The 26189-nt window shown below is 46.4% G+C and overlaps 3 protein-coding genes across 5 annotated transcripts in view; 2 read left to right on the top strand and 1 right to left on the bottom strand.

Moving 5' to 3' along the window:
• The window catches only part of ints14 (integrator complex subunit 14), a 26709-nt gene extending 15949 nt beyond the window's left edge, over positions 1-10760 (top strand). Inside the window, exons 6-12 of the mRNA XM_046352066.1 lie at positions 3552-3694; positions 4965-5057; positions 5271-5415; positions 5893-6026; positions 6134-6252; positions 7119-7184; positions 9880-10760. Coding sequence (XP_046208022.1) covers positions 3552-3694; positions 4965-5057; positions 5271-5415; positions 5893-6026; positions 6134-6252; positions 7119-7184; positions 9880-10128 — 949 coding nt within the window. The 3' untranslated portion in view covers positions 10129-10760. The remainder of the gene's footprint in view (positions 1-3551; positions 3695-4964; positions 5058-5270; positions 5416-5892; positions 6027-6133; positions 6253-7118; positions 7185-9879) is intronic.
• Positions 10747-24802, bottom strand: LOC124037434 (very-long-chain (3R)-3-hydroxyacyl-CoA dehydratase-like). Its single transcript, XM_046352132.1, has 11 exons — positions 24331-24802; positions 17462-17504; positions 16527-16600; positions 16259-16423; positions 14601-14649; positions 14411-14521; positions 13767-13894; positions 12851-12963; positions 12281-12387; positions 11331-11462; positions 10747-11124 (listed from the first exon to the last, which is right to left on the bottom strand). Exons 1-11 carry the CDS (start codon positions 24412-24414, stop codon positions 11048-11050), a joined length of 1083 nt encoding a protein of 360 aa, XP_046208088.1. The 5' UTR covers positions 24415-24802; the 3' UTR covers positions 10747-11047.
• The window catches only part of ppcdc (phosphopantothenoylcysteine decarboxylase), a 15204-nt gene continuing 13387 nt past the window's right edge, over positions 24373-26189 (top strand). Inside the window, exon 1 of one of the 3 annotated variants that reach the window (XM_046352135.1) lies at positions 24373-24888. In XM_046352135.1, the coding sequence (XP_046208091.1) occupies positions 24745-24888 (144 nt within the window). In that variant the 5' untranslated portion in view covers positions 24373-24744. The remainder of the gene's footprint in view (positions 24889-26189) is intronic. The other 2 variants (XM_046352133.1, XM_046352134.1) reach the window with 2 other exon arrangements.

The following is a 26189-nucleotide window of genomic DNA, read 5'->3' as shown; positions in this document are numbered from 1 at the left end:
TGGAGAGAGAGATCTATCCACCACATCCCCATTAATAATCTGTCAGATTAAGATGGAGAGAGAGATCTATCCACCACATGAATAATCTGTCAGATTAAGATGGAGAGAGAGATCTATCCACCACATCCCCATTAATAATCTGTCAGGTTAAGATGGAGAGTGAGATCTATCCACCACATCCCCATTAATAATCTGTCAGGTTAAGATGGAGAGAGAGATCTATCCACCACATCCCCATGAATAATCTGTCAGATTAAGATGGAGAGAGAGATCTATCCACCACATCACCATGAATAATCTGTCAGATTAAGATGGAGAGAGAATAATCTGTCAGATTAAGATGGAGAGAGAGCTCTATCCACCACATCACCATTAATAATCTGTCAGATTAAGATGGAGAGAGATCTATCCACCACATCCCCATTAATAATCTGTCAGATTAAGATGGAGAGAGAGATCTATCCACCACATCCCCATTAATAATCTGTCAGATTAAGATGGAGAGTGAGATCTATCCACCACATCCCCATTAATAATCTGTCAGGTTAAAATGGAGAGAGAGATCTATCCACCACACCCCCATTAATAATCTGTCAGATTAAGATGGAGAGAGAGATCTATCCACCACATCCCCATTAATAATCTGTCAGATTAAGATGGAGAGAGATCTATCCACCACATCCCCATTAATAATCTGTCAGATTAAGATGGAGAGAGAGATCTATCCACCACATGAATAATCTGTCAGATTAAGATGGAGAGAGAGATCTATCCACCACATCCCCATTAATAATCTGTCAGGTTAAGATGGAGAGAGAGATCTATCCACCACATCCCCATTAATAATCTGTCAGGTTAAGATGGAGAGAGATCTATCCACCACATGAATAATCTGTCAGATTAAGATGGAGAGAGAGAGATCTATCCACCACATCCCCATTAATAATCTGTCAGGTTAAGATGGAGAGAGAGATCTATCCACCACATCCCCATGAATAATCTGTCAGATTAAGATGGAGAGAGAGATCTATCCACCACATCCCCATTAATAATCTGTCAGATTAAGATGGAGAGAGAGATCTATCCACCACATCCCCATTAATAATCTGTCAGATTAAGATGGAGAGAGATCTATCCACCACATCCCCATTAATAATCTGTCAGATTAAGATGGAGAGAGAGATCTATCCACCACATCCCCATTAATAATCTGTCAGATTAAGATGGAGAGAGATCTATCCACCACATCCCCATTAATAATCTGTCAGGTTAAGATGGAGAGTGAGATCTATCCACCACATCCCCATTAATAATCTGTCAGGTTAAGATGGAGAGAGAGATCTATCCACCACATCCCCATGAATAATCTGTCAGATTAAGATGGAGAGAGAGATCTATCCACCACATCCCCATGAATAATCTGTCAGATTAAGATGGAGAGAGAGATCTATCCACCACATCACCATGAATAATCTGTCAGATTAAGATGGAGAGAGAGAGATCTATCCACCACATCACCATGAATAATCTGTCAGATTAAGATGGAGAGAGAGATCTATCCACCACATCCCCATGAATAATCTGTCAGATTAAGATGGAGAGAGAGATCTATCCACCACATCCCCATTAATAATCTGTCAGATTAAGATGGAGAGAGAGATCTATCCACCACATCCCCATTAATAATCTGTCAGATTAAGATGGAGAGAGATCTATCCACCACATCCCCATTAATAATCTGTCAGATTAAGATGGAGAGAGAGATCTATCCACCACATCCCCATTAATAATCTGTCAGATTAAGATGGAGAGAGATCTATCCACCACATCCCCATTAATAATCTGTCAGATTAAGATGGAGAGAGAGATCTATCCACCACATCCCCATTAATAATCTGTCAGATTAAGATGGAGAGAGAGATCTATCCACCACATGAATAATCTGTCAGATTAAGATGGAGAGAGAGAGATCTATCCACCACATCCCCATTAATAATCTGTCAGATTAAGATGGAGAGAGAGATCTATCCACCACATCCCCATTAATAATCTGTCAGATTAAGATGGAGAGAGAGATCTATCCACCACATCCCCATTAATAATCTGTCAGATTAAGATGGAGAGAGAGATCTATCCACCACATCCCCATTAATAATCTGTCAGATTAAGATGGAGAGAGAGATCTATCCACCACATCCCCATTAATAATCTGTCAGATTAAGATATATATGGAGACTGTTTAGTGCCAAAAGCAAGAGGTTAAATATATGTAAGTCTGTCCTAGATCTCTGATTTTGGACAGACGCTTCAAAAAAACTTCCTTTAGATTTTTGGGGAGGGGGACTATTGTTCCATGTAGTGAATCTGTTATTCAATGTGTTTCTATGGGCTAATAGCAGTAAGGACTATCTGTTATTCAATGTGTTTCTATGGGCTAATAGCAGTAACGACTATCTGTTATTCAATGTGTTTCTATGGGCTAATATCAGTAAGGACTATCTGTTATTCAATGTGTTTCTATGGGCTAATAGCAGTAAGGACTATCTGTTATTCAATGTGTTTCTAATAGCAGTAAGGACTATCTGTTATTCAATGTGTTTCTAATAGCAGTAAGGACTATCTGTTATTCAATGTGTTTCTATGGGCTAATAGCAGTAAGGACTATCTGTTATTCAATGTGTTTCTATGGGCTAATAGCAGTAAGGGCAAAAATATTTTTGATATAATTTTTTGATACTTCAAGTGGACCTTAAAATTCAACATGCTAAATGACTTAAATGTAAACATCAAATAGCCAAATGATTCTTGGTTTGTCCTTAAAATAATTCAATATAGCTCAGTAGAACCCTTTCCCCAGCTTAGCCCATTAATGGGTTAACAACGTGATTTCCTCTTGTTGCTCCTTGTTGAAACAAGCAAGGTGTTGTAGCAAACTAATATTTGCAGCAGCAACACACACAGAAATAGAATGAATAGAACAGGCTTGGAACCTCGAACCCTGGGGATTCGTCATGGTTACACTCGACAATGGCTGCCTGGTATTGTGATGCAATAATTTCCATGGTAATGTAGAATGTTCACTCAAATTATGTTAATTGATTTGTCTCATGCAAATGGAATGTTTTTTTTGTTTGTATTGTCAGTTGAGTTGAATCAACAAATCACAGCACATTTTGATGGGTTCACTTCCTGCTTTACTTCCTGCTTTGCTTCTATAGGTACTTCTATAGGTGAAGAGAAAATGTGTGTAAAAAAATATATATATATATTTTGCTATTGGAACGGTTATTACGGTGACTGCAGTCAGTTGGCTGGCCAATAACTGTCATCCCAAATTCCAGGAACGTCACAGCCGTAGCTCGTTCTTTCTCTCAGCTTGTGTCTTGTTTCTCCTTAATGGTCAAACTGATCTGTCTGTCCAGGAGTCTGATAGATGAGGTCTACTGCCCCTCCCATGCTGTGTGTGTGTGTGTTGTTGTTTTACACACTGTGTGTGTGTTGTTGTTGTTTTTTACACACTGTGTGTGTGTGTGTGTGTGTGTGTGATACAGACGTCTGATAGATGAGGTCTACTCCCCGTTCCCTGCTGTACTGCGTTGTGGGAACCTGGCATCCGATGTCCAGGTGTTCCCCAGACCTGAGCCTGTGTTCCTGGATGAAGAAATCGACCCTATGCCCCGACACATCCTCACAGGTACCTAACAGACTCTCTAAATCGACCCTATGCCCCGACACATCCTCACAGGTACCTAACAGACTCACTAAATCGACCCTATGCCCCAACACATCCTCACAGGTACCTAACAGACTCTCTAAATCGACCCTGTGCCCCGACACATCCTCACAGGTACCTAACAGACTCTCTAAATCGACCCTATGCCCCAACACATCCTCACAGGTACCTAACAGACTCTCTAAATCGACCCTATGCCCCAACACATCCTCACAGGTACCCAGACTAAATCGCCCCTAACACATCCTCACAGGTACCTAACAGACTCTCACAGGTAAATCGACCCTATGCCCCGACACATCCTCACAGGTACCTAAATCAGACACATCCTCACAGGTACCTAACAGACTCTCTAAATCGACCCTACGCCCAGACACATCCTCACAGGTACCTAACAGACTCTCTAAATCGACCCTACGCCCAGACACATCCTCACAGGTACCTAACAGACTCTCTAAATCGACCCTATGCCCAGACACATCCTCACAGGTACCTAACAGACTCTCTAAATCGACCCTATGCCCCAACACATCCTCACAGGTACCTATCAGACTATCATACAGTACCTAACAGACTCTAAATGATGGAGTAGCCCAATCAGAGCTCTGACCTCAATCCAGTCAGTGGAGTGACCCAATCAGAGCTCTGACCTCAATCCAGTCAGTGGAGTGACCCAATCAGAGCTCTGACCCCAATCCAATCAAACATTTGTGCCATGACTTAAAGTTTGCTGTCCATCAATGCTTCCCAAGAAACTTGCCAGAGCTTTGAACAGTTTTGTAAAAACTGACGGTCAAATATAATACAAATATAATCTAGGTGTGCAAAGTTGGTAGCGACCTATCCCAGCAGGCTCACAGCTCATGGCTGACCCAAGATGCTTCCACCAAGTGTCATCTAAGGGGAGGTTGAGAATGATCCAATTATGACCTTTCAGTTTTGTGTTTTTGGTGTGTAGATTAGTGCCAAAGGTCCTTATTTAAATGCATGAAACTCTTGAGTCACTGTCACAACAAAATATAAACAGAAGTTCAAGAGGTTTGCAGACTCTAGGCGCTGTATGTTCGCTGCCATCCCAGTCACCTGACTTCATCTCCTTCAATTCAACTGTATTCTTGATGAACTATCACAGTTCATTGATTTAGATGTGTTATTGCATGTTGTGTATACTGCCATTCCACTTCAAGCTGCCAATGTATCAAGTATAACTAGGTACCAAACTGTGTTCCAGATCTGGAGATAGTTGGTTTCATAGAGATAGGAGACATCTCCAGTCCTCCTGTCATGTCCAGACACCTGGTCCTGCCTATCGCTGTCAATAAAGGTTAGTTACTGCTTCTAACTAATACCAACATGGTGTTCTAACCTTCTAGAATATCCTTCTAAATTACTGTTGTCATGTTCTAAAAGTAGTTTTATATTATAAAAGACTGTTCTAATGTTCTAAATGAGTGTTCTAAAAGACTGTTCTAATGTTCTAAAAGAGTGTTCTAAAATGAGTGTTCTAATGAGTTTATTGTTGTGTTCTTGGTTCCAGAGGTGGATGACGTGGGTCCAGGAACCACAGAGGAGCCAGAGGAGGAGACATCAGCCAACCAGCAGGCAGGGAAGGTCCCCAACTTCTGTGTCCTACTCCATGGCAGTCTGAAGGTAGAGGGCATGGTGGCGCTGGTGCAGCTGGGGTAAGATAGTACTATGTTCTGTTATAACACATTATAAAGGTTCATAACGTGCTTATAGCTTGTTATAAAGGTTATAGAGGGCATGGTGTCTCTGGGTAAGATATTCATGTTTTATTCTTTTCTCTCTCAATTCAATTTGCTTTATTGGAGATTTACAATATTAACATTGATTATTATTATTTTAAACGGGACAATAGTAACAAAAATAACCCAGGATCAAAATAACCAACTCGTTGAACAATAACAATAAGCATACAGTAGAGGACATGTGCAGGTTGATTGGTCTGTCAGACACTGTTCCTCATCTAATGACAGGCAGCAATGTAGTGCACTGCCAACCCACAGCTCTCTGCGTCCTCCCCCAACAGGACGGGTAGCCCTATCCTCATCAGAGAGCTCTTTGAAACGTGGAATAAGGGTTTCAGATCTGGGGAAATGACACTCTGTTTAAATATTTGTAACATTTTCTCTCTGAAGCCCAGAGTGGTATGGTATGCTGTACTCCCAAGCAGACAGCAAGAAGAAGTCTAATCTGATGATGTCTCTGTTGGAGCCTGGACCTGAGCCTTTACCCTGGCTGGGCAAGGTGTCTCATCTAGGACCTATATCAGGTAGCTAATCAAACGGTTAATTAACCCCCCCCCCCCCACCTGTCCAGAGCTCTACCAGCTGACAATGGTAGCTTGATTTTCTGACCTTTAACCTCTCTCTCTTTCAGATGCAGCTGAGAACCCGTACGGGGAGGATGACAGTAAGAGTCCTTTCCCACTGCAGCCTAAGATCAAACGCAGCTACGCTCAGAACGTCACTGTCTGGATCAAAGCTAGCGGACTGCAGGTACAGATAACGGGCTGTAGAAATAGAAGCTAGCCGACTGCAGGTACAGATAACGGGCTGTAGAAATAGAAGCTAGCCGACTGCAGGTACAGATAACGGGCTGTAGAAATAGAAGCTAGCGGACTGCAGGTACAGATAACGGGCTGTAGAAATAGAAGCTAGCCGACTGCAGGTACAGATAACGGGCTGTAGAAATAGAAGCTAGCGGACTGCAGGTACAGATAACGGGCTGTAGAAATAGAAGCTAGCCGACTGCAGGTACAGATAACGGGCTGTAGAAATAGAAGCTAGCCGACTGCTGGTACAGATAACGGGCTGTAGAAATAGAAGCTAGCCGACTGCAGGTACAGATAACGGGCTGTAGAAATAGAAGCTAGTCGACTGCTGGTACAGATAACGGGCTGTAGAAATAGAAGCTAGCCGACTGCAGGTACAGATAACGGGCTGTAGAAATAGAAGCTAGCCGACTGCAGGTACAGATAACGGGCTGTAGAAATAGAAGCTAGCGGACTGCAGGTACAGATAACGGGCTGTAGAAATAGAAGCTAGCCGACTGCAGGTACAGATAACGGGCTGTAGAAATAGAAGCTAGCGGACTGCAGGTACAGATAACGGGCTGTAGAAATAGAAGCTAGCGGACTGCAGGTACAGATAACGGGCTGTAGAAATAGAAGCTAGCCGACTGCAGGTACAGATAACGGGCTGTAGAAATAGAAGCTAGCCGACTGCAGGTACAGATAACGGGCTCCTGATAGCCGAGGGGAATTACGAAAGACCATGATTGGAGATGTGTTAAGGCCTCACTGTAAGGATTATGTTGATTGGTTGAGAGGTGCTTGACTTCCTGTGTGTCAACCAATCAACAGACTGATGTGCAGAAGATCCTGAGGAATGCCAGGAAACTGCCAGAGAAGACTCAGACCTTCTACAAGGTAGTCACTGTCTGAGACATACAAACAATCACCCATAGAAGGTCATATCTGGGGCCTCCCGGGTGGTGCCGTGGTCTAGGTCACTGCATCACAGTGCAAGCTGTGCCACCAGAGACTCTGGGTTCTAAATCAAATCAAATCAAATTTATTTATATAGCCCTTCGTACATCAGGTAATATCTCAAAGTGCTGTACAGAAACCCAGCCTAAAACCCCAAACAGCAAACAATGCAGGTGTAAAAGCACGGTGGCTAGGAAAAACTCCCTAGAAAGGCCAAAACCTAGGAAGAAACCTAGAGAGGAACCGGGCTATGTGGGGTGGCCAGTCCTCTTCTGGCTGTGCCGGGTAGAGATTATAACAGAACGTGGCCAATGAAAAATAATACATACATATATATATATATAAATAATAAATAAGGTAATATTCAACAGTGAGAAAGTTCTGGGATGGATACTTTCCTGATTTAACCTGGGTCATGTTCAATGGTTCGCAAACATGGAGGTAGAATCATTGTCCGTTGCAAAACGTTTTACAACGTTTTGATGTTGTGCCCTAATGAACACAATCCTGGTTCTGACCGCCTATTATTATGTTCACTCTATAATGGAGGTAAACTGATCTATTCATTCTATAATGGAGGTAAGCTGATCTATTCATTCTATAATGGAGGTAAACTGATCTATTCATTCTATAATGGAGGTAAGCTGATCTATTCATTCTATAATGGAGGTAAGCTGATCTATTCATTCTATAATGGAGGTAAACTGATCTATTCATGCTATAATGGGTGTAAATTAATTCCTCTATATGTTGTCTATTGCTAGCAGCACCATTTCACATTCTGGGTCTGTAAATATACAGTTGAAGTCGGAAGTTTACATACATCTTAAACTCAGTTTTTCACTATTCCTGACATTTAATCGTGGTAAAAATTCCCTGTCTTTGGTCAGTTAGGATCACCACTTTATTTTAAGAATTAAGAATAATAGTAGAGTGATTTATTTCAGCTTTTTTCTTTCTTCACATTCCCAATGGGTCAGAAGTTTACATACACTCAATTAGTATTTGGTAGAATTGCCTTTAAATTGTTTAACTTGGGTCAAACGTTTCGGGTAGCCTTCCACAAGATTCCCACAATAGGTTGGGTGAATTTTGGCCCATTTCTCCTGACAGAGCTGGTGTAACTGAGTCAGGTTTGTAGGCCTCCTTGCTCGCACACACCTTTTCAGTTCTGCCCACAAATTTTCTATAGGATTGATGTCAGGGCTTTGTGATGGCCACTCCAATACCTTGACTATGATGCCATTTTGCCACAACTTTGGAAGTATGCTTGGGGTCATTGTCCATTTGGTAGACCCATTTGCGACCAAGCTTTAACTTCCTGACTGATGTCTTGAGATGTTGCTTTAATATATCAACATAATTGTCCGTCCTCATGATGCAATCTATTTTGTGAAGTGCACCAGTCCCTCCTGCAGCAAAGCACCCCCACAACATGATGCTGCCACCCCCGTGCTTCACGGTTGGGATGGTGTTCTTCAGCAAAGCACCCCCACATGATGCTGCCACCCCCGTGCTTCACGGTTGGGATGTTGTTCTTCAGCAAAGCACCCCCACAACATGATGCTGCCACCCCTGTGCTTCACGGTTGGGATGGTGTTTTTCAGCAAAGCACCCCCACAACATGATGCTGCCACCCCCGTGCTTCACGGTTGGGATGGTGTTCTTCAGCAAAGCACCCCCACAGCATGATGCCACCCCCGTGCTTCACGGTTGGGATGGTGTTCTTCAGCAAAGCACCCCCACATGATGCTGCCACCCCCGTGCTTCACGGTTGGGATGGTGTTCTTCGGCATGCAAGCCTCCCCCATTTTCTATTTTTGTTTTATGAGACCAGAAGACATTTCTCCAAAAAGTACAATCTTTGTCCCCATGTGCAGTTGCAAACTGTCTTTTTATGGCGGTTTTGGAGCAGTGGCTTCTACCTTGCTGAGTGGCCTTTCAGGTTAAGTCAATATAGGACTCGTTTTACTGTGGATATAGATACTTTTGTACCTGTTTCCTCTAAAATCATCACACGGTCCTTTTGCTGTTGCTCTGGGATTGATTTGCACTTTTTGCACCAAAGTCTGTTCATCTCTAGGAGACAGAACGCGTCTCCTTCCTGAGCGGTATGACGGCTGCGTGTTCCCATGGTGTTTATACTTGCGTACTGTTGTTTGGACAGATGAACGTGGTACCTTCAGGCATTTGGAAATTGCTCCCAACGATGAACCAGACTTGTGGATGTCTACAATGTTTTTCCTGAGGTCTTGTCTGATTTCTTTTGATTTTCCCATGATGTCAAGCAAAGAGACAGAGTTTGAAGGTTGGTCTGGAAATACATCCACACCAACTGACGTCAATTAGCCTATCAGAAGCTAAAGCCATGACATCATTTTCTGGAATTTTCCAAGCTGTTTAAAGGCAGTCAACCTCTGACCCACTGGAATTGTGATTAATTCACTGTGTCTGTAAACAATTGTTGGAAAAATGACTTGTGTCGTGCACAAAGTAGATGTCCTAACCGACTTCCCAAAACTATAGTTTGTTAACGAGAAATTTGCAGAGTGGTTGAAAAACGAGTTTTAATGTCTCCAACTGTACTTGGTGAATAAAAGTGATGTTTATTCAGTTGTCTCCATCTGCCCACCAGGAGCTGAACCGTCTGCGGAAGGCAGCGCTGGCGTTTGGTTTCTGGGAGCTGCTGAAGGGCGTGGCAGAGCTGTTAGAGAGGGAGTGTACCCTGCTGCCAGACACGGCTCACCCCGACGCAGCCTTCCAGCTATCACACGCTGCCAAGCAGCTTAAACTGGCCTCCACAGGAGACTCCCAGTACGCTGCCTTCGACCAGAACATCAACCCCATGCACACAGACTTCTCTGGGGGAGGAGCTGGCATGTAGAGGAAGCAAGACTGCTTCTGAAATGGCCCGTTGACCTGTGTCCTCTCTAATGCCCCGGAAGCTCCGATTCAAGTAGAGATGTTGGCCTGTGGCCTCTCTAAACGCCCAGGAAGCTCCCATTACAGCTTTGTAAGTGTTGTCAAAATGTTAGTTGCTCAGTGAAACTCCATATTTGGTGAGTAACCATCGTCATTTACTCCCGGTATGTAATTTCAGAAAATATCGAGAAAAACCCCTTCGGCACCTCCAAATCAGAAGTCTGCAACAGCTGGACTAATGAGGCTTCCCCCCCTCGATTCCTTGTGCATTTGTATTTAGACCTAATAATGAAAAACTTAATTTGTTGAGTAACGGCTGTATTTTGACAATTTGAATCTGAGCTTCCTGGGTTGTTAGAGAGGAGCCCTGTCGTGCACTATATAGGGAATAGGGCTCTGGTCTAAAGTAGTGCACTATATAGGGAATAGGGTTCCGGTCTAAAGTAGTGCACTATATAGGGAATAGGGTGCTGTTTCGGACTATTAGAATGGCACACCAACTGTTAAAAGTTAAAGCTTCACATGTGTTTTTGACCATATCGTTTTTATAACTTTCCTAATGAATAAACTGAAAAAAAGGTTTCTTTTTTCCAACGACGAGTATTTTTTTTATTAATCTTAAACAATTTACCCAGGAAGTGGAACTTCTCATTTTTGATTCAGCATATTAATTGACGTGACAAAAACATACATCTTGTGTGACTTTCCCCTGAGGACGTTTGTTCATCATACTACAAGACGAGGAAAATTCCCAAGGTTCTCCTAACTGGGACTTCTGGAAATGTTGAGGAAAAATACTGCGATTTAGTCAAGATGAGATGATGGGAACAGACAGGCAGCAGAAGAGGTTGATGGAGATCAAAGATTTTTTTTAAACGGTGTCAGTTAGACTTCCTCTTCTTGGTCCGGAACCTCTTCCTCCTCTGTTTGTACAGGTGGCGGAAATTGATGAGAAGCCCTGCAAATACAACAGACGAATATTGTTAAGTCATAAGTTGATGAACACTTTAAATATGGGGCGTCCATCTTTATATGTGAGGGTGTGGCCGATGTTACATGTACACTGCCTTTAAAGATGGGCACCTCAATGTTGTCACAAAGACTAATTACCCTATAACTGCAAAGGTGGACAGTATGAATATTGATCCATTTTTCACAACTCACCGATGACCATGAGAGGTAGGTAGATATAGAGGACACAGGAGAAGCTGGCAGAGGAGCCCAGGGCCTCAGGTAGAGGGATACTGAACAGTCTGCTCTGGTCAAACACTGAGATGGACTGGACCACTGCAACCGCTGGAGAGGTAGGGGGGAAAGAGAACTGTTGAGTAATATGTTACCCAGGTATTCTGTCCATTCTTCAGGCTTCCCATTGCCTCTCTTAGTATTACTGTACACCCGTAAACTCACCTTCAGCCAGCACCCCCAGAGGGTACAGGGGTATCCCGACGGTGTCCCTGTAAACTAACGCACCCCCAGAGGGTACAGGACTATCCAGACGGTGTCCCTATAAACTAACGCACCCCCAGAGGGTACAGGACTATCCAGACGGTGTCCCTATAAACTAACGCACCCCCAGAGGGTACAGGACTATCCAGACGGTGTCCCTATAAACTAACGCACCCCAGAGGGTACAGGACTATCCAGACGGTGTCCCTATAAACTAACGCACCCCCAGAGGGTACAGGACTATCCAGACGGTGTCCCTATAAACTAACGCACCCCCAGAGGGTACAGGACTATCCAGACGGTGTCCCTATAAACTAACGCACCCCCAGAGGGTACAGGACTATCCAGACAGTGTCCCTATAAACTAACGCACCCCCAGAGGGTACAGGACTATCCAGACGGTGTCCCTATAAACTAACGCACCCCCAGAGGGTACAGGACTATCCCGACGGTGTCCCTATAAACTAACGCACCCCCAGAGGGTACAGGACTCCCGACGGTGTCCCTATAAACTAACGCACCCCCAGAGGGTACAGGACTCCCGACGGTGTCCCTATAAACTAACGCACCCCCAGAGGGTACAGGGGTATCCAGACGGTGTCCCTATAAACTAACGGACCCCCAGAGGGTACAGGACTATCCAGACGGTGTCCCCGTAAACTCACCTTCAGCCAGCACCCCCAGAGGGTACAGGGGTATCCAGACTGTGTATCTCAGCCAGGTGATCGTCTTCCACTCTGTGTCGATACAACCCAGCATGTAGAATGGATACCTGGGGGGGGAGGAATGGATTTTCATTGGGGAAAAAATGGCATCCTTCTGAAAACAAAAAGTATAAAGCATACATTTTCTTTGCTGTTATTCATGAGCTACACACAGAGATCTGTGTCAGTGTTGTGGAATAAAAGAGGGTAACATCTACAGAGGAAACTGGAGAGATAACTCTACCATTGATCTTACGCATGGCTGAGGAAGGTTCTTGACGATCGGCCATTTTGCTTCCACAGCCATACAACACACAGAGAGCATGAATGACCCCTTTATGTACAGTAGGCTTATAATCCCACCTAAACATCTCTATAGCACTCCAGAGGTAGAAGACAGTATACATCTCTATACCACTCCAGCATGAATGACCCCTTTATGTACAGTAGGCTTATAATCCCACCTAAAGATCTCTATAGCGCTCCAGAGGTAGAAGACAGTATATACCACCTAAACATCTCTATACCCACCTAAAGATCTCTATAGGGCTCCAGAGGTAGAAGACAAAGAAGACCACTGGTTTGTTGTGCATCTCCTGCAGGCTGCCGAGGATGATGAAGAGGATGAAGTTCCTACCAATCACCTGGAAACGAAGAGCACCACAGTACAGAGTCAAACACCAGAGACTGACAGAAAGACTGTCCGTGTTGTAGAGTATGATGAACGACCACAGTAAACTACCTGTGTTCCCTGATGCTGTAGAGTATGATGAACGACCACAGTAAACTACCCCTGTTCCCTGATGCTGTAGAGTATGATGAACGACCACAGTAAACTACCCCTGTTCCCTGATGCTGTCCGTGTTGTAGAGTATGATGAACGACCACAGTAAACTACCCCTGTTCCCTGATGTTGTAGAGTATGATGAACGACCACAGTAAACTACCCGTGTTCCCTGATGCTGTAGAGTATGATGAACGACCACAGTAAACTACCCGTGTTCCCTGATGCTGTAGAGTATGATGAACGACCACAGTAAACTACCTGTGTTCCCTGATGCTGTCCGTGTTGTAGAGTATGATGAACGACCACAGTAAACTACCCCTGTTCCCTGATGCTGTAGAGTATGATGAACGACCACAGTAAACTACCCCTGTTCCCTGATGCTGTAGAGTATGATGAACGACCACAGTAAACTACCTGTGTTCCCTGATGCTGTAGAGTATGATGAACGACCACAGTAAACTACCTGTGTTCCCTGATGCTGTAGAGTATGATGAACGACCACAGTAAACTACCTGTGTTCCCTGATGCTGTAGAGTATGATGAACGACCACAGTAAACTACCTGTGTTCCCTGATGCTGTAGGTGTTGAAGTGGAGTTTGTGCCAACAGCGAATGTTTAGATTGAAAGTAGAGTACCTGAAAACACAGACAGTACGATACCTGTATAAAAGCAGGAACCACCGCAGCCGTGACCACTCCAAACATAGCATTGAGGACTTCTACACTGGCTAATATTTGGCAGAAAAACATCACGTCGGAGATGGTGTAGAATGTGTCATAGAGAGAATCTGAAAGGGGGGGAAAACAGTTGAAAATATATGTCATGCCATGTCCTTCACTGCCAGAGTTGACAATTTACACTGTTTTCTGAACAAATGCAAACTTAGCCAGACTGGCTCAAACAACCTCATGTCTAACTGAAGTGATTCACCTTGTCATGTCTAACTGAAGTGATTCACCTTGTCATGTCTAACTGAAGTGATTCACCTTGGCCCAGTATAAAGAGTCATATGGTCATGTCTAACTGAAGTGATTCACCTTGTCATGTCTAACTGAAGTGATTCACCTTGTCATGTCTAACTGAAGTGATTCACCTTGTCATGTCTAACTGAAGTGATTCACCTTGTCATGTCTAACTGAAGTGATTCACCTTGGCCCAGTATAAAGAGTCATATGGTCATGTCTAACTGAAGTGATTCACCTTGGCCCAGTATAAAGAGTCATATGGTCATGTCTAACTGAAGTGAATCACCTTGGCCCAGAATAAAGAGTCAAGATGTTCATGTCTAACTGAAGTGATTCACCTTGGCCCAGAATAAAGAGTCGGATGGTCATGTTGACGAAGATCCAGGAGAAGCCCAAGAACTGAACCAGGTTGTAGGTGAACAGAAAAGCTTTCTTCAGAGTGATGTATGCTGGGAAGAAATTCACAATATTAGGTCACATGTCACTGCCTATATTTCTTACACATAAAATACAGTGTGTTATACTCACAGTCCTCTGACAGCCTTGACTCCATGTTCAGTCGATTCTTTTTCTCCTCCTGGAAAGTTACAACAGACGAACGCAACAAATATATACAGTAAGTGTTCTATATTATTATATTGTTATGAATCAATTATAGCATATAAATATGAAGTAGTCACTGTCACAATGTGCTAATGATGCTCTTCCCTCACCGCAGAGACAGACAGACAGACAGACAGACAGACAGACAGGCAGGCAGGCAGACAGGCAGACAGACAGACAGGCAGACACAGGCAGGCAGACACAGACAGGCAGACAGACAGACAGGCAGACAGGCAGACAGGCAGGCAGGCAGACAGGCAGACAGACAGACAGGCAGACAGGCAGACAGGCAGACAGACAGACAGGCAGACAGGCAGACAGACAGGCAGGCAGAGGCAGACAGGCAGGCAGACAGACAGGCAGACAGACAGGCAGACAGGCACAGACAGACAGACAGGCAGACACAGACAGGCAGACAGACACAGACAGACAGACAGGCAGGCAGACAGGCAGGCAGACAGGCAGGCAGACAGACAGGCAGGCAGGCAGACAGGCAGGCAGACAGGCAGACAGGCAGGCAGGCAGACAGACAGACAGACAGACAGACAGACAGACAGACACAGGCAGACACAGACAGACAGGCAGACAGACACAGACAGACAGGCAGGCAGGCAGACACAGGCAGGCAGGCAGGCAGACAGACAGGCACAGACAGACAGACAGACAGGCAGGCAGACACAGGCAGGCAGGCAGGCAGGCAGACAGACAGGCACAGACAGACAGACAGGCAGACAGAGGCAGACAGACAGACAGGCAGACAGACACAGGCAGACAGACAGACAGGCAGACAGACACAGGCAGACACAGGCAGACACAGGCAGGCAGGCAGACACAGGCAGACAGACAGGCAGACAGACACAGACAGACAGACAGACAGACAGGCAGGCAGACAGACAGACAGGCAGGCAGACAGACAGACAGGCAGACAGACAGGCACAGACAGACAGACAGGCAGACAGACACAGGCAGACAGACAGACAGACAGGCAGACAGACACAGACAGACAGGCAGGCAGGCAGACACAGGCAGGCAGGCAGGCAGACAGACAGGCACAGACAGACAGACAGACAGGCAGGCAGACACAGGCAGGCAGGCAGGCAGGCAGACAGACAGGCACAGACAGACAGACAGGCAGACAGACACAGGCAGACAGACAGACAGGCAGACAGACACAGGCAGACAGACAGACAGGCAGACAGACACAGGCAGACACAGGCAGACACAGGCAGGCAGGCAGACACAGGCAGGCAGGCAGACACAGACAGACAGGCAGACACAGGCAGACAGGCAGGCAGGCAGGCAGACAGGCACAGACAGACAGACAGACAGGCAGGCAGACAGACACAGGCAGACACAGGCAGACACAGGCAGACAGACAGACAGGCAGACAGACACAGGCAGACACAGGCAGACACAGGCAGGCAGGCAGACACAGGCAGGCAGGCAGACACAGGCAGGCAGGCAGACACAGGCAGGCAGGCAGACACAGGCAGGCAGGCAGACAGACACTCTCATTAATGAGCCTTATCTGCTGTAACACCAAATGTATCCTGACATCCTGAATTAGCATTACAGGACGTCACCTTCTCCCGTAGCTCCATCTCAGCGTCAGACTCGTCCATCCAGCGGTCAAAGTCAGGAGCCAGGAACAGAGGTTTCTTCTCCTGTAGGGTGAGTCTGTCCCACCAGCCACTCAGCTGCTTACGCACTGTGATGTTAACCTGGCGTTGTGTCGACCTGTGGCTCACCTGGAGAACACATGATATCTATTAGAATAACCAACCACACACACACACACCATCTAGTTAACAGTATATTATTATTCAGAATAGTCCATCTAGTAAACAGTACCTCTGTCTTCACAGCATTAAGAAACGGCAGACTAAACTCATAATCATTCTGTCCTCTTGCTCCATGGCCCTGGGCTGGAAACAAAGAAACAAAATGATCATTTGTTTCTTCAAAGCCATGCTCTAATGGTAGGTAGGTGAATGAGTCTTCAAAGCCATGCTCTAATGGTAGGTAGGTGAATGAGTCTTCAAAGCCATGCTCTAATGGTAGGTAGGTGAATGAGTCTTCAAAGCCATGCTCTCATGGTAGGTGAATGAGTCTTCAAAGCCATGCTCTCATGGTAGGTAGGTGAATGAGTCTTCAAAGCCACGCTCTAATGGTAGGTAGGTGAATGAGTCTTCAAAGCCATGCTCTAATGGTAGGTAGGTGAATGAGTCTTCAAAGCCATGCTCTCATGGTAGGTAGGTGAATGAGTCTTCAAAGCCATGCTCTCATGGTAGGTGAATGAGTCTTCAAAGCCATGCTCTCATGGTAGGTGAATGAGTCTTCAAAGCCATGCTCTAATGGTAGGTGAATGAGTCTTCAAAGCCATGCTCTAATGGTAGGTGAATGAGTCTTCAAAGCCACGCTCTCATGGTAGGTGAATGAGTCTTCAAAGCCACGCTCTCATGGTAGGTGAATGAGTCTTCAAAGCCACGCTCTCATGGTAGGTGAATGAGTCTTCAAAGCCACGCTCTCATGGTAGGTGAATGAGTCTTCAAAGCCACGCTCTCATGGTAGGTGAATGAGTCTTCAAAGCCACGCTCTCATGGTAGGTGAATGAGTCTTCAAAGCCACGCTCTCATGGTAGGTGAATGAGTCTTCAAAGCCACGCTCTCATGGTAAGTGAATGAGTCTTCAAAGCCACACTCTCATGGTAGGTGAATGAGTCTTCAAAGCCACGCTCTCATGGTAGGTGTCTTCTAGTTGATAATACTGTAATAAAGAATACGTACCCCTGAATTGGAGGACATTATCATGCACGCTGATGTCAAGATTCTGCAAGAGAAGAGAAGACAGTTCAGACTACATCATGAGTTAAAGTTGCTCCTCTTTAGACTCTACCAACGAGGATACAGACAACTGGTTTGTGTTGTCGATGCAAATGAAAGCAGTCAGGACTCGTTATCAGCCCCTAGTCTCTGTGAAGAGGAAGTCTCGCTATGTCAAAACACTATCTTCAAACACCATCTCCATGCACTTAACATGTAGACCACACTGATGTTATTAGCCACCTCTGAAGAAGTTATTACGGACACATCACAGTGACTCAGTTATTACGGACACATCACAGTGACTCAGTTATTACGGACACATCACAGTGACTCAGTTATTACGGACACATCACAGTGACTCAGTTATTACGGACACATCACAGTGACTCAGTTATTACGGACACATCACAGTGACTCAGTTATTACGGACACATCACAGTGACTCAGTTATTACGGACACATCACAGTGACTCAGTTATTACGGACACATCACAGTGACTCAGTTATTACGGACACATCACAGTGACTCAGTTATTACGGACACATCACAGTGACTCAGTTATTACGGACACATCACAGTGACTCAGTTATTACGGACACATCACAGTGACTCAGTTATTACGGACACATCACAGTGACTCAGTTATTACGGACACATCACAGTGACTCAGTTATTACGGACACATCACAGTGACTCAGTTATTACGGACACATCACAGTGACTCAGTTATTACGGACACATCACAGTGACTCAGTTATTACGGACACATACGGACACATCACAGTGACTCAGTTATTACGGACACATCACAGTGACTCAGTTATTACGGACACATCACAGTGACTCAGTTATTACGGACACATCACAGTGACTCAGTTATTACGGACACATCACAGTGACTCAGTTATTACGGACACATCACAGTGACTCAGTTATTACGGACACATCACAGTGACTCAGTTATTACGGACACATCACAGTGACTCAGTTATTACGGACACATCACAGTGACTCAGTTATTACGGACACATCACAGTGACTCAGTTATTACGGACACATCACAGTGACTCAGTTATTACGGACACATCACAGTGACTCAGTTATTACGGACACATCATTCTCAGAAACACAAGCATACAATTGTATTTATATTCTATTCTGGGGCGGTAGGGTAGCCTAGTGGTTAGAGTGTTGGGCCAGTAACCAGCAGGTAGCCTAGTGGTTAGAGCGGAGTAACCACAGGTGACCTCAGTGGTTAGAGCGTTGACACATCACAGGTGCCTAGTGGTTAGACGTCACAGTGACCAGCAGGTAGCCTATGGTTAGACTCAGTTATTAACCAGCAGGTAGCCTAGTGGTTAGAGTGTTGGGACCATCCACAGGTAGCCTAGTGGTTAGAGCGTTGGACACAACACAGGTGACTAGTGGTTAGAGCGGACACATCCAGCAGGTAGCATAGTGGTTAGAGTGTAGAGGTCACAGGTAGCCTCAGTGGTTATGTTGGGCCAGTCACAGTGGTAGCCTAGTGGTTAGAGCGTTGGGCACAGTGACCAGCAGGTAGCATAGTGGTTAGAGGAGAGGTCACAGGTAGCCTCAGTGGTTAGAGCGTTGGGTCACATCAGAGTGACTAGTGGTTAGAGCGTTGGGCGGAACCAGCAGGTAGCACAGTGACTCAGGTAGCCTAGTGGTTAGAGCGTTGGCCAGTAACCAGCAGGTGGCCTAGTGGTTAGAGCGTTGGGTCAGAAACACAGCAGGTAGCCTAGTGGTTAGATTCTATTCTGGGCCAGTAACCAGCAGGTAGCCTAGTGGTTAGAGCGTTGGGTCAGTAACCAGCAGGTAGCCTAGTGGTTAGAGCGTTGGGCCAGTAACCAGCAGGTAGCCAGCAGGTAGCCTAGTGGTTAGAGTGTTGGGCCAGTAACCAGCAGGTAGCCTAGTGGTTAGAGCGTTGGGCCAGTAACCAGCAGGTAGCCTAGTGGTTAGAGCGTTGGGCCAGTGACCAGCAGGTAGCATAGTGGTTAGAGTGTAGAGGTGGCAGGTAGCCTAGTGGTTAGAGTGTTGGGCCAGTAACCAGCAGGTAGCCTAGTGGTTAGAGCGTTGGGTCAGTAACCAGCAGGTAGCCTAGTGGTTAGAGCGTTGGGCCAGTGACCAGCAGGTAGCCTAGTGGTTAGAGCAGGTGGCCTAGTGGTTAGAGCGTGGTCAGTAACCAGCAGGTAGCCTAGTGGTTAGAGTGTTGGGCCAGTAACCAGCAGGTAGCCTAGTGGTTAGAGCGTTGGGCCAGTGACCAGCAGGTAGCATAGTGGTTAGAGTGTAGAGGTGGCAGGTAGCCTAGTGGTTAGAGCGTTGGGTCAGTAACCAGAAGGTAGCCTAGTGGTTAGAGCGTTGGGCCAGTAACCAGCAGGTAGCCTAGTGGTTAGAGCGTTGGGCCAGTAACCAGCAGGTAGCCTAGTGGTTAGAGCGTTGGGCCAGTAACCAGCAGGTAGCCTAGTGGTTAGAGCGTTGGGTCAGTAACCAGCAGGTAGCCTAGTGGTTAGAGCGTTGGGCCAGTAACCAGCAGGTAGCCTAGTGGTTAGAGTGTTGGGTCAGTAACCAGCAGGTAGCCTAGTGGTTAGAGCGTTGGGCCAGTAACCAGCAGGTAGCCTAGTGGTTAGAGCGGTGGCCTAGTGGTTAGCATAGTGGTTAGAGTCTAGAGGTGGCAGGTAGCCTAGTGGTTAGAGTGTTGGGCCAGTAACCAGCAGGTAGCCTAGTGGTTAGAGCGTTGGGCCAGTGACCAGCAGGTAGCATAGTGGTTAGAGTGTAGAGGTGGCAGGTAGCCTAGTGGTTAGAGCGTTGGGTCAGTAACCAGCAGGTAGCCTAGTGGTTAGAGCGTTGGGCCAGTAACCAGCAGGTAGCCTAGTGGTTAGAGCGTTGGGCCAGTAACCAGCAGGTAGCCTAGTGGTTAGAGCGTTGGGCCAGGCAGGTGGCCTAGTGGTTAGAGCGTTGGGTCAGTAACCAGCAGGTAGCCTAGTGGTTAGAGCGTTGGGCCAGTAACCAGCAGGTAGCCTAGTGGTTAGAGCGTTGGGTCAGTGACCAGCAGGTAGCCTAGTGGTTAGAGCGTGTAACCAGCAGGTAGCCTAGTGGTTAGAGCAGGTGGCCTAGTGGTTAGAGCGTTGGGTCAGTAACCAGCAGGTAACCTAGTGGTTAGAGCGTTGGGCCAGTAACCAGCAGGTAGCCTAGTGGTTAGAGCGTTGGGCCAGTGACCAGCAGGTAGCATAGTGGTTAGAGTGTAGAGGTGGCAGGTAGCCTAGTGGTTAGAGCGTTGGGCCAGTAACCAGCAGGTAGCCTAGTGGTTAGAGCGTTGGGTCAGTAACCAGCAGGTAGCCAGTGGTTAGAGCGTTGGGCCAGTAACCAGCAGGTAGCCTAGTGGTTAGAGCAGGTGGCCTAGTGGTTAGAGCGTTGGGTCAGTAACCAGCAGGTAACCTAGTGGTTAGAGCGTTGGGTCAGTAACCAGCAGGTAGCCTAGTGGTTAGAGCGTTGGGCCAGTGACCAGCAGGTAGCATAGTGGTTAGAGTGTAGAGGTGGCAGGTAGCCTAGTGGTTAGAGTGTTGGGCCAGTAACCAGCAGGTAGCCTAGTGGTTAGAGCGTTGGGCCAGTAACCAGCAGGTAGCATAGTGGTTAGAGTGTAGAGGTGGCAGGTAGCCTAGTGGTTAGAGCGTTGGGTCAGTAACCAGCAGGTAGCCTAGTGGTTAGAGCGTTGGGCCAGTAACCAGCAGGTAGCCTAGTGGTTAGAGCGTTGGGCCAGTAACCAGCAGGTAGCCTAGTGGTTAGAGCGTTGGGCCAGTAACCAGCAGGTAGCCTAGTGGTTAGAGCGTTGGGTCAGTAACCAGCAGGTAGCCTAGTGGTTAGAGCGTTGGGCCAGTAACCAGCAGGTAGCCTAGTGGTTAGAGCGTTGGGCCAGTAACCAGCAGGTAGCCTAGTGGTTAGAGCGTTGGGTCAGTAACCAGCAGGTAGCCTAGTGGTTAGAGCGTTGGGCCAGTGACCAGTGGTAGCATAGTGGTTAGAGGTCAGAACCAGCAGGTAGCCTAGTGGTTAGAGTGTTGGGCCAGTAACCAGCAGGTAGCCTAGTGGTTAGAGCGTTGGGCCAGTGACCAGCAGGTAGCATAGTGGTTAGAGTGTAGAGGTGGCAGGTAGCCTAGTGGTTAGAGCGTTGGGTCAGTAACCAGAAGGTAGCCTAGTGGTTAGAGCGTTGGGCCAGTAACCAGCAGGTAGCCTAGTGGTTAGAGCGTTGGGCCAGTAACCAGCAGGTAGCCTAGTGGTTAGAGCGTTGGGCCAGTAACCAGCAGGTGGCCTAGTGGTTAGAGCGTTGGGTCAGTAACCAGCAGGTAGCCTAGTGGTTAGAGCGTTGGGCCAGTAACCAGCAGGTAGCCTAGTGGTTAGAGCGTTGGGTCAGTAACCAGCAGGTAGCCTAGTGGTTAGAGCGTTGGGCCAGTAACCAGCAGGTAGCCTAGTGGTTAGAGCAGGTGGCCTAGTGGTTAGAGCGTTGGGTCAGTAACCAGCAGGTAACCTAGTGGTTAGAGCGTTGGGCCAGTAACCAGCAGGTAGCCTAGTGGTTAGAGCGTTGGGCCAGTGACCAGCAGGTAGCATAGTGGTTAGAGTGTAGAGGTGGCAGGTAGCCTAGTGGTTAGAGCGTTGGGCCAGTAACCAGCAGGTAGCCTAGTGGTTAGAGCGTTGGGCCAGTGGTTAGAGTAACCAGCAGGTAGCCAGTGGTTAGAGCGTTGGGCCAGTGACCAGCAGGTAGCCTAGTGGTTAGAGCAGGTGGCCTAGTGGTTAGGTAACCAGCAGGTAACCTAGTGGTTAGAGCGTTGGGCCAGTAACCAGCAGGTAGCCTAGTGGTTAGAGCGTTGGGCCAGTGACCAGCAGGTAGCATAGTGGTTAGAGTGTAGAGGTGGCAGGTAGCCTAGTGGTTAGAGTGTTGGGCCAGTAACCAGCAGGTAGCCTAGTGGTTAGAGCGTTGGGTCAGTAACCAGCAGGTAGCCTAGTGGTTAGAGCGTTGGGCCAGTAACCAGCAGGTAGCCTAGTGGTTAGAGCGTTGGGCCAGTAACCAGCAGGTAGCCTAGTGGTTAGAGCGTTGGGCCAGTAACCAGCAGGTAGCCTAGTGGTTAGAGCGTTGGGCCAGTAACCAGCAGGTAGCCTAGTGGTTAGAGCGTTGGGCCAGTAACCAGCAGGTAGCCTAGTGGTTAGAGTGTTGGGCCAGTAACCAGCAGGTAGACTAGTGGTTAGAGAGTTGGGTAGGTAACCAGCAGGTAGCCTAGTGGTTAGAGTGTTGGGCCAGTAACCAGCAGGTAGCCTAGTGGTTAGAGAGTTGGGTAGGTAACCAGCAGGTAGCCTAGTGGTTAGAGTGTTGGGCCAGTAACCAGCAGGTAGCCTAGTGGTTAGAGCAGGTGGCCTAGTGGTTAGAGCGTTGGGTCAGTAACCAGCAGGTAGCCTAGTGGTTAGAGCGTTGGGTCAGTAACCAGCAGGTAGCCTAGTGGTTAGAGCGTTGGGCCAGTAACCAGCAGGTAGCCTAGTGGTTAGAGCGTTGGGCCAGTAACCAGCAGGTAGCCTAGTGGTTAGAGTGTTGGGCCAGTAACCAGCAGGTAGACTAGTGGTTAGAGAGTTGGGTAGGTAACCAGCAGGTAGCCTAGTGGTTAGAGTGTTGGGCCAGTAACCAGCAGGTAGCCTAGTGGTTAGAGAGTTGGGCCGGTAACCAGCAGGTAGCCTAGTGGTTAGAGAGTTGGGCCAGTAACCAGCAGGTAGCCTAGTGGTTAGAGTGTTGGGCCAGTAACCAGCAGGTAGCCTAGTGGTTAGAGCGTTGGGCCAGTAACCAGCAGGTAGCCTAGTGGTTAGAGTGTTGGGCCAGTAACCAGCAGGTAGCCTAATGGTTAGAGTGTTGGGCCAGTAACCAGCAGGTAGCCTAGTGGTTAGAGTGTAGAGGTGGCAGGTAGCCTAGTGGTTAGAGTGTAGAGGTGGCAGGTAGCCTAGTGGTTAGAGTGTAGAGGTGGCAGGTAGCCTAGTGGTTAGAGTGTAGAGGTGGCAGGTAGTCTAGTGGTTAGAGTGTAGAGGTGGCAGGTAGTCTAGTGGTTAGAGTGTAGAGGTGACAGGTAGTCTAGTGGTTAGAGTGTAGAGGTGGCAGGTAGTCTAGTGGTTAGAGTGTAGAGGTGGCAGGTAGCCTAGTGGTTAGAGTGTAGTGGCAGGTAGCCTAGTGGTTAGAGTGTAGAGGTGGTAGGTAGTCTAGTGGTTAGAGTGGAGAGGTGGCAGGTAGCCCAGTGGTTAGAGTGGAGAGGTGGCAGGTAGCCTAGTGGTTAGAGTGTAGAGGAGGCAGGTAGCCTAGTGGTTAGAGTGTAGAGGAGGCAGGTAGCCTAGTGGTTAGAGTGTAGAGGTGGCAGGTAGCCTAGTGGTTAGAGTGTAGAGGTGGCAGGTAGCCTAGTGGTTAGAGTGTAGAGGAGGCAGGTAGTCTAGTGGTTAGAGTGTAGAGGAGACAGGTAGCCTAGTGGTTAGAGTGTAGAGGAGGCAGGTAGTCTAGTGGTTAGAGTGTAGAGGTGGCAGGGTAGCCTAGTGGTTAGAGTGTAGAGGTGGCAGGTAGCCTAGTGGTTAGTGTTGGACTAGTAACCGAAAGGTGAAAATAATTTAACTGACTTGCCTAGATAAATAAATCAAAATGATTTTCTATAATGCAATGATAGCCTACTCAGTCACATTAGGGCTACATCCTCATGCTAAGGGTCGATTCTCAACCCAATGTGAACTTCGGAGTACAGTGTTTGTGAGCGGTGTATTTATTGCCTCTGGGTGACAGGTCAATCTCTCCACTCACCTGCGCGTCAATCAGCTCCACTCGCAGGTAGATGTCCTCATGCCGCTGAGCCCAGTAGACGTGAGGAGTCAGCGTCTGCTGCATCGCACCTGTTGAGAATATCAGCACAATTCACGAAAGCATGAAAAAAAAAAAACTAAAATAACATGCCGGACGATGTGTCTCTCTTGCGGAAGCCGTCGAGGAGCCAGAATATTCTATGGAACTAGCGTGCGCGCTCACGAAAGGTCGTTGCGATACGTGCTCGTTCACCAGTCACTGTTGGTCACGTGGTATCAATGTTTACGGAAGCTGCATCATGCGAAGTTTATAGAGGCTAAAAGTTGGCGATATTTTGCGTATTCTTGGCAATCAGCATGCTCCTAATAACGTGTTGAAGTTGTTGTTTTTTGTAGTGATCGTTTTCCAGCTAACATGCAGGCGGAATCACCCGTAACGTCTCCGACATTTGATTTGTTAGACTCGTGTGGTAAATGTCGTGTGCTGGTTGGGGTCACGGGTAGTGTGGCAGCGCTCAAAGTGCCTCTGTTGGTCTCCCAACTTCTAGAGTTGCCCGGGGTAAGTAGATAGGCATCAAACTGGGATGTAATTTCCTGCTAGCTATATCTGGATTCATTTTTATTTTTATTTATTTGATTTTTTAATTAACTATGAATTATTATGCATTATATATATGTATGTATGTGTGTATATATATATTTGTAAGTCGCTCTGGATAAGAGCGTCTGCTAAATGACTTAAATGTAAATGTATTTATTTGTATTTATTTATTAGAGAAAGAAGAAAAAATGCAATATATATATAACCCACTGTTATATATACATATATAAAAATGCTATATTTTTTATATATATAATAAATAATATTGCATATTTTTATATAATATATTTGGATTCATGAGTCAGCGTTACTCAAACAGGTCAACCGTTGCTCTCTGTGACCTGCACATACATGATTATACCGCTGGAGGACGATGTGCACCTTGTATCAAACCAAATCTATCGTTGTATTGTCAAGAGGGGTTATTATGCCATTTAATGGAAACTGACGGGGAAATTCCATACGCAAATAATGATTTACATATCCTAGAGGCGCAGTCACGACGTTACACTTGTAATATCAGGTAATCTCAGCATTAACGTAACAGGTTAATGCTACCACATCCGGTTTTCAGCAGAAAAGGAAGCGAGGTTGAATTAGCTCTATCCCCGAAAATCTGTTATGTAGATAGTCCTAGATAATCAACACTTCTAATAGCAGGTCATATCGAGGCCGAGCTAAATTATCAAACCCCTTTACCGGCCCAATAAACTTATCAACTTCAGTTTACCTTGAAGAATATCAGAATGTCAAATTATGGACATTTGTAGAGGTAAATCACAGATAAGGTTCGGACATCAGCCACAAAAAAATAATCCTCATATCTGGACTGTAAACACTGCAATATAATTCATAATTCATCTATTTGTTCATGCTTTCATGTGATGGTTCTATTTTGGGGAGTGCCACTGTATAAGACAATATAAAACATGTATTCCCTTACCTGAGAATAGTAAGCCACCCGTTACTGGCTCAAATAGCTGACCAATCAGCCTGTTACCAACCCTTAGTAAACTTTTGAAAAAAATGGTGTTTGACCAGATACAATGCTATTTTACAGTAAACAGATTGACAACAGACTTTCAGCGTGCTTCTAGGGAAGAACACTCAACAAGCACAGCACTTACACAAATGACTGATGATTGGCTGAGAGAAATTGATGACAAAAGATTGTGGGAGCTGTTTTGTTAGACTTCAGTGCAGCTGTTTACATTATTGATCATAGTCTGCTGCTGGAAAAACGTTTGTGTTATGGCTTT

This window comes from Oncorhynchus gorbuscha, linkage group LG06 (assembly GCF_021184085.1).
Source record: "Oncorhynchus gorbuscha isolate QuinsamMale2020 ecotype Even-year linkage group LG06, OgorEven_v1.0, whole genome shotgun sequence".
Taxonomy (NCBI): Eukaryota; Metazoa; Chordata; class Actinopteri; order Salmoniformes; family Salmonidae; genus Oncorhynchus; species Oncorhynchus gorbuscha.
This window is presented reverse-complemented; position numbering and strand designations above follow the sequence as displayed.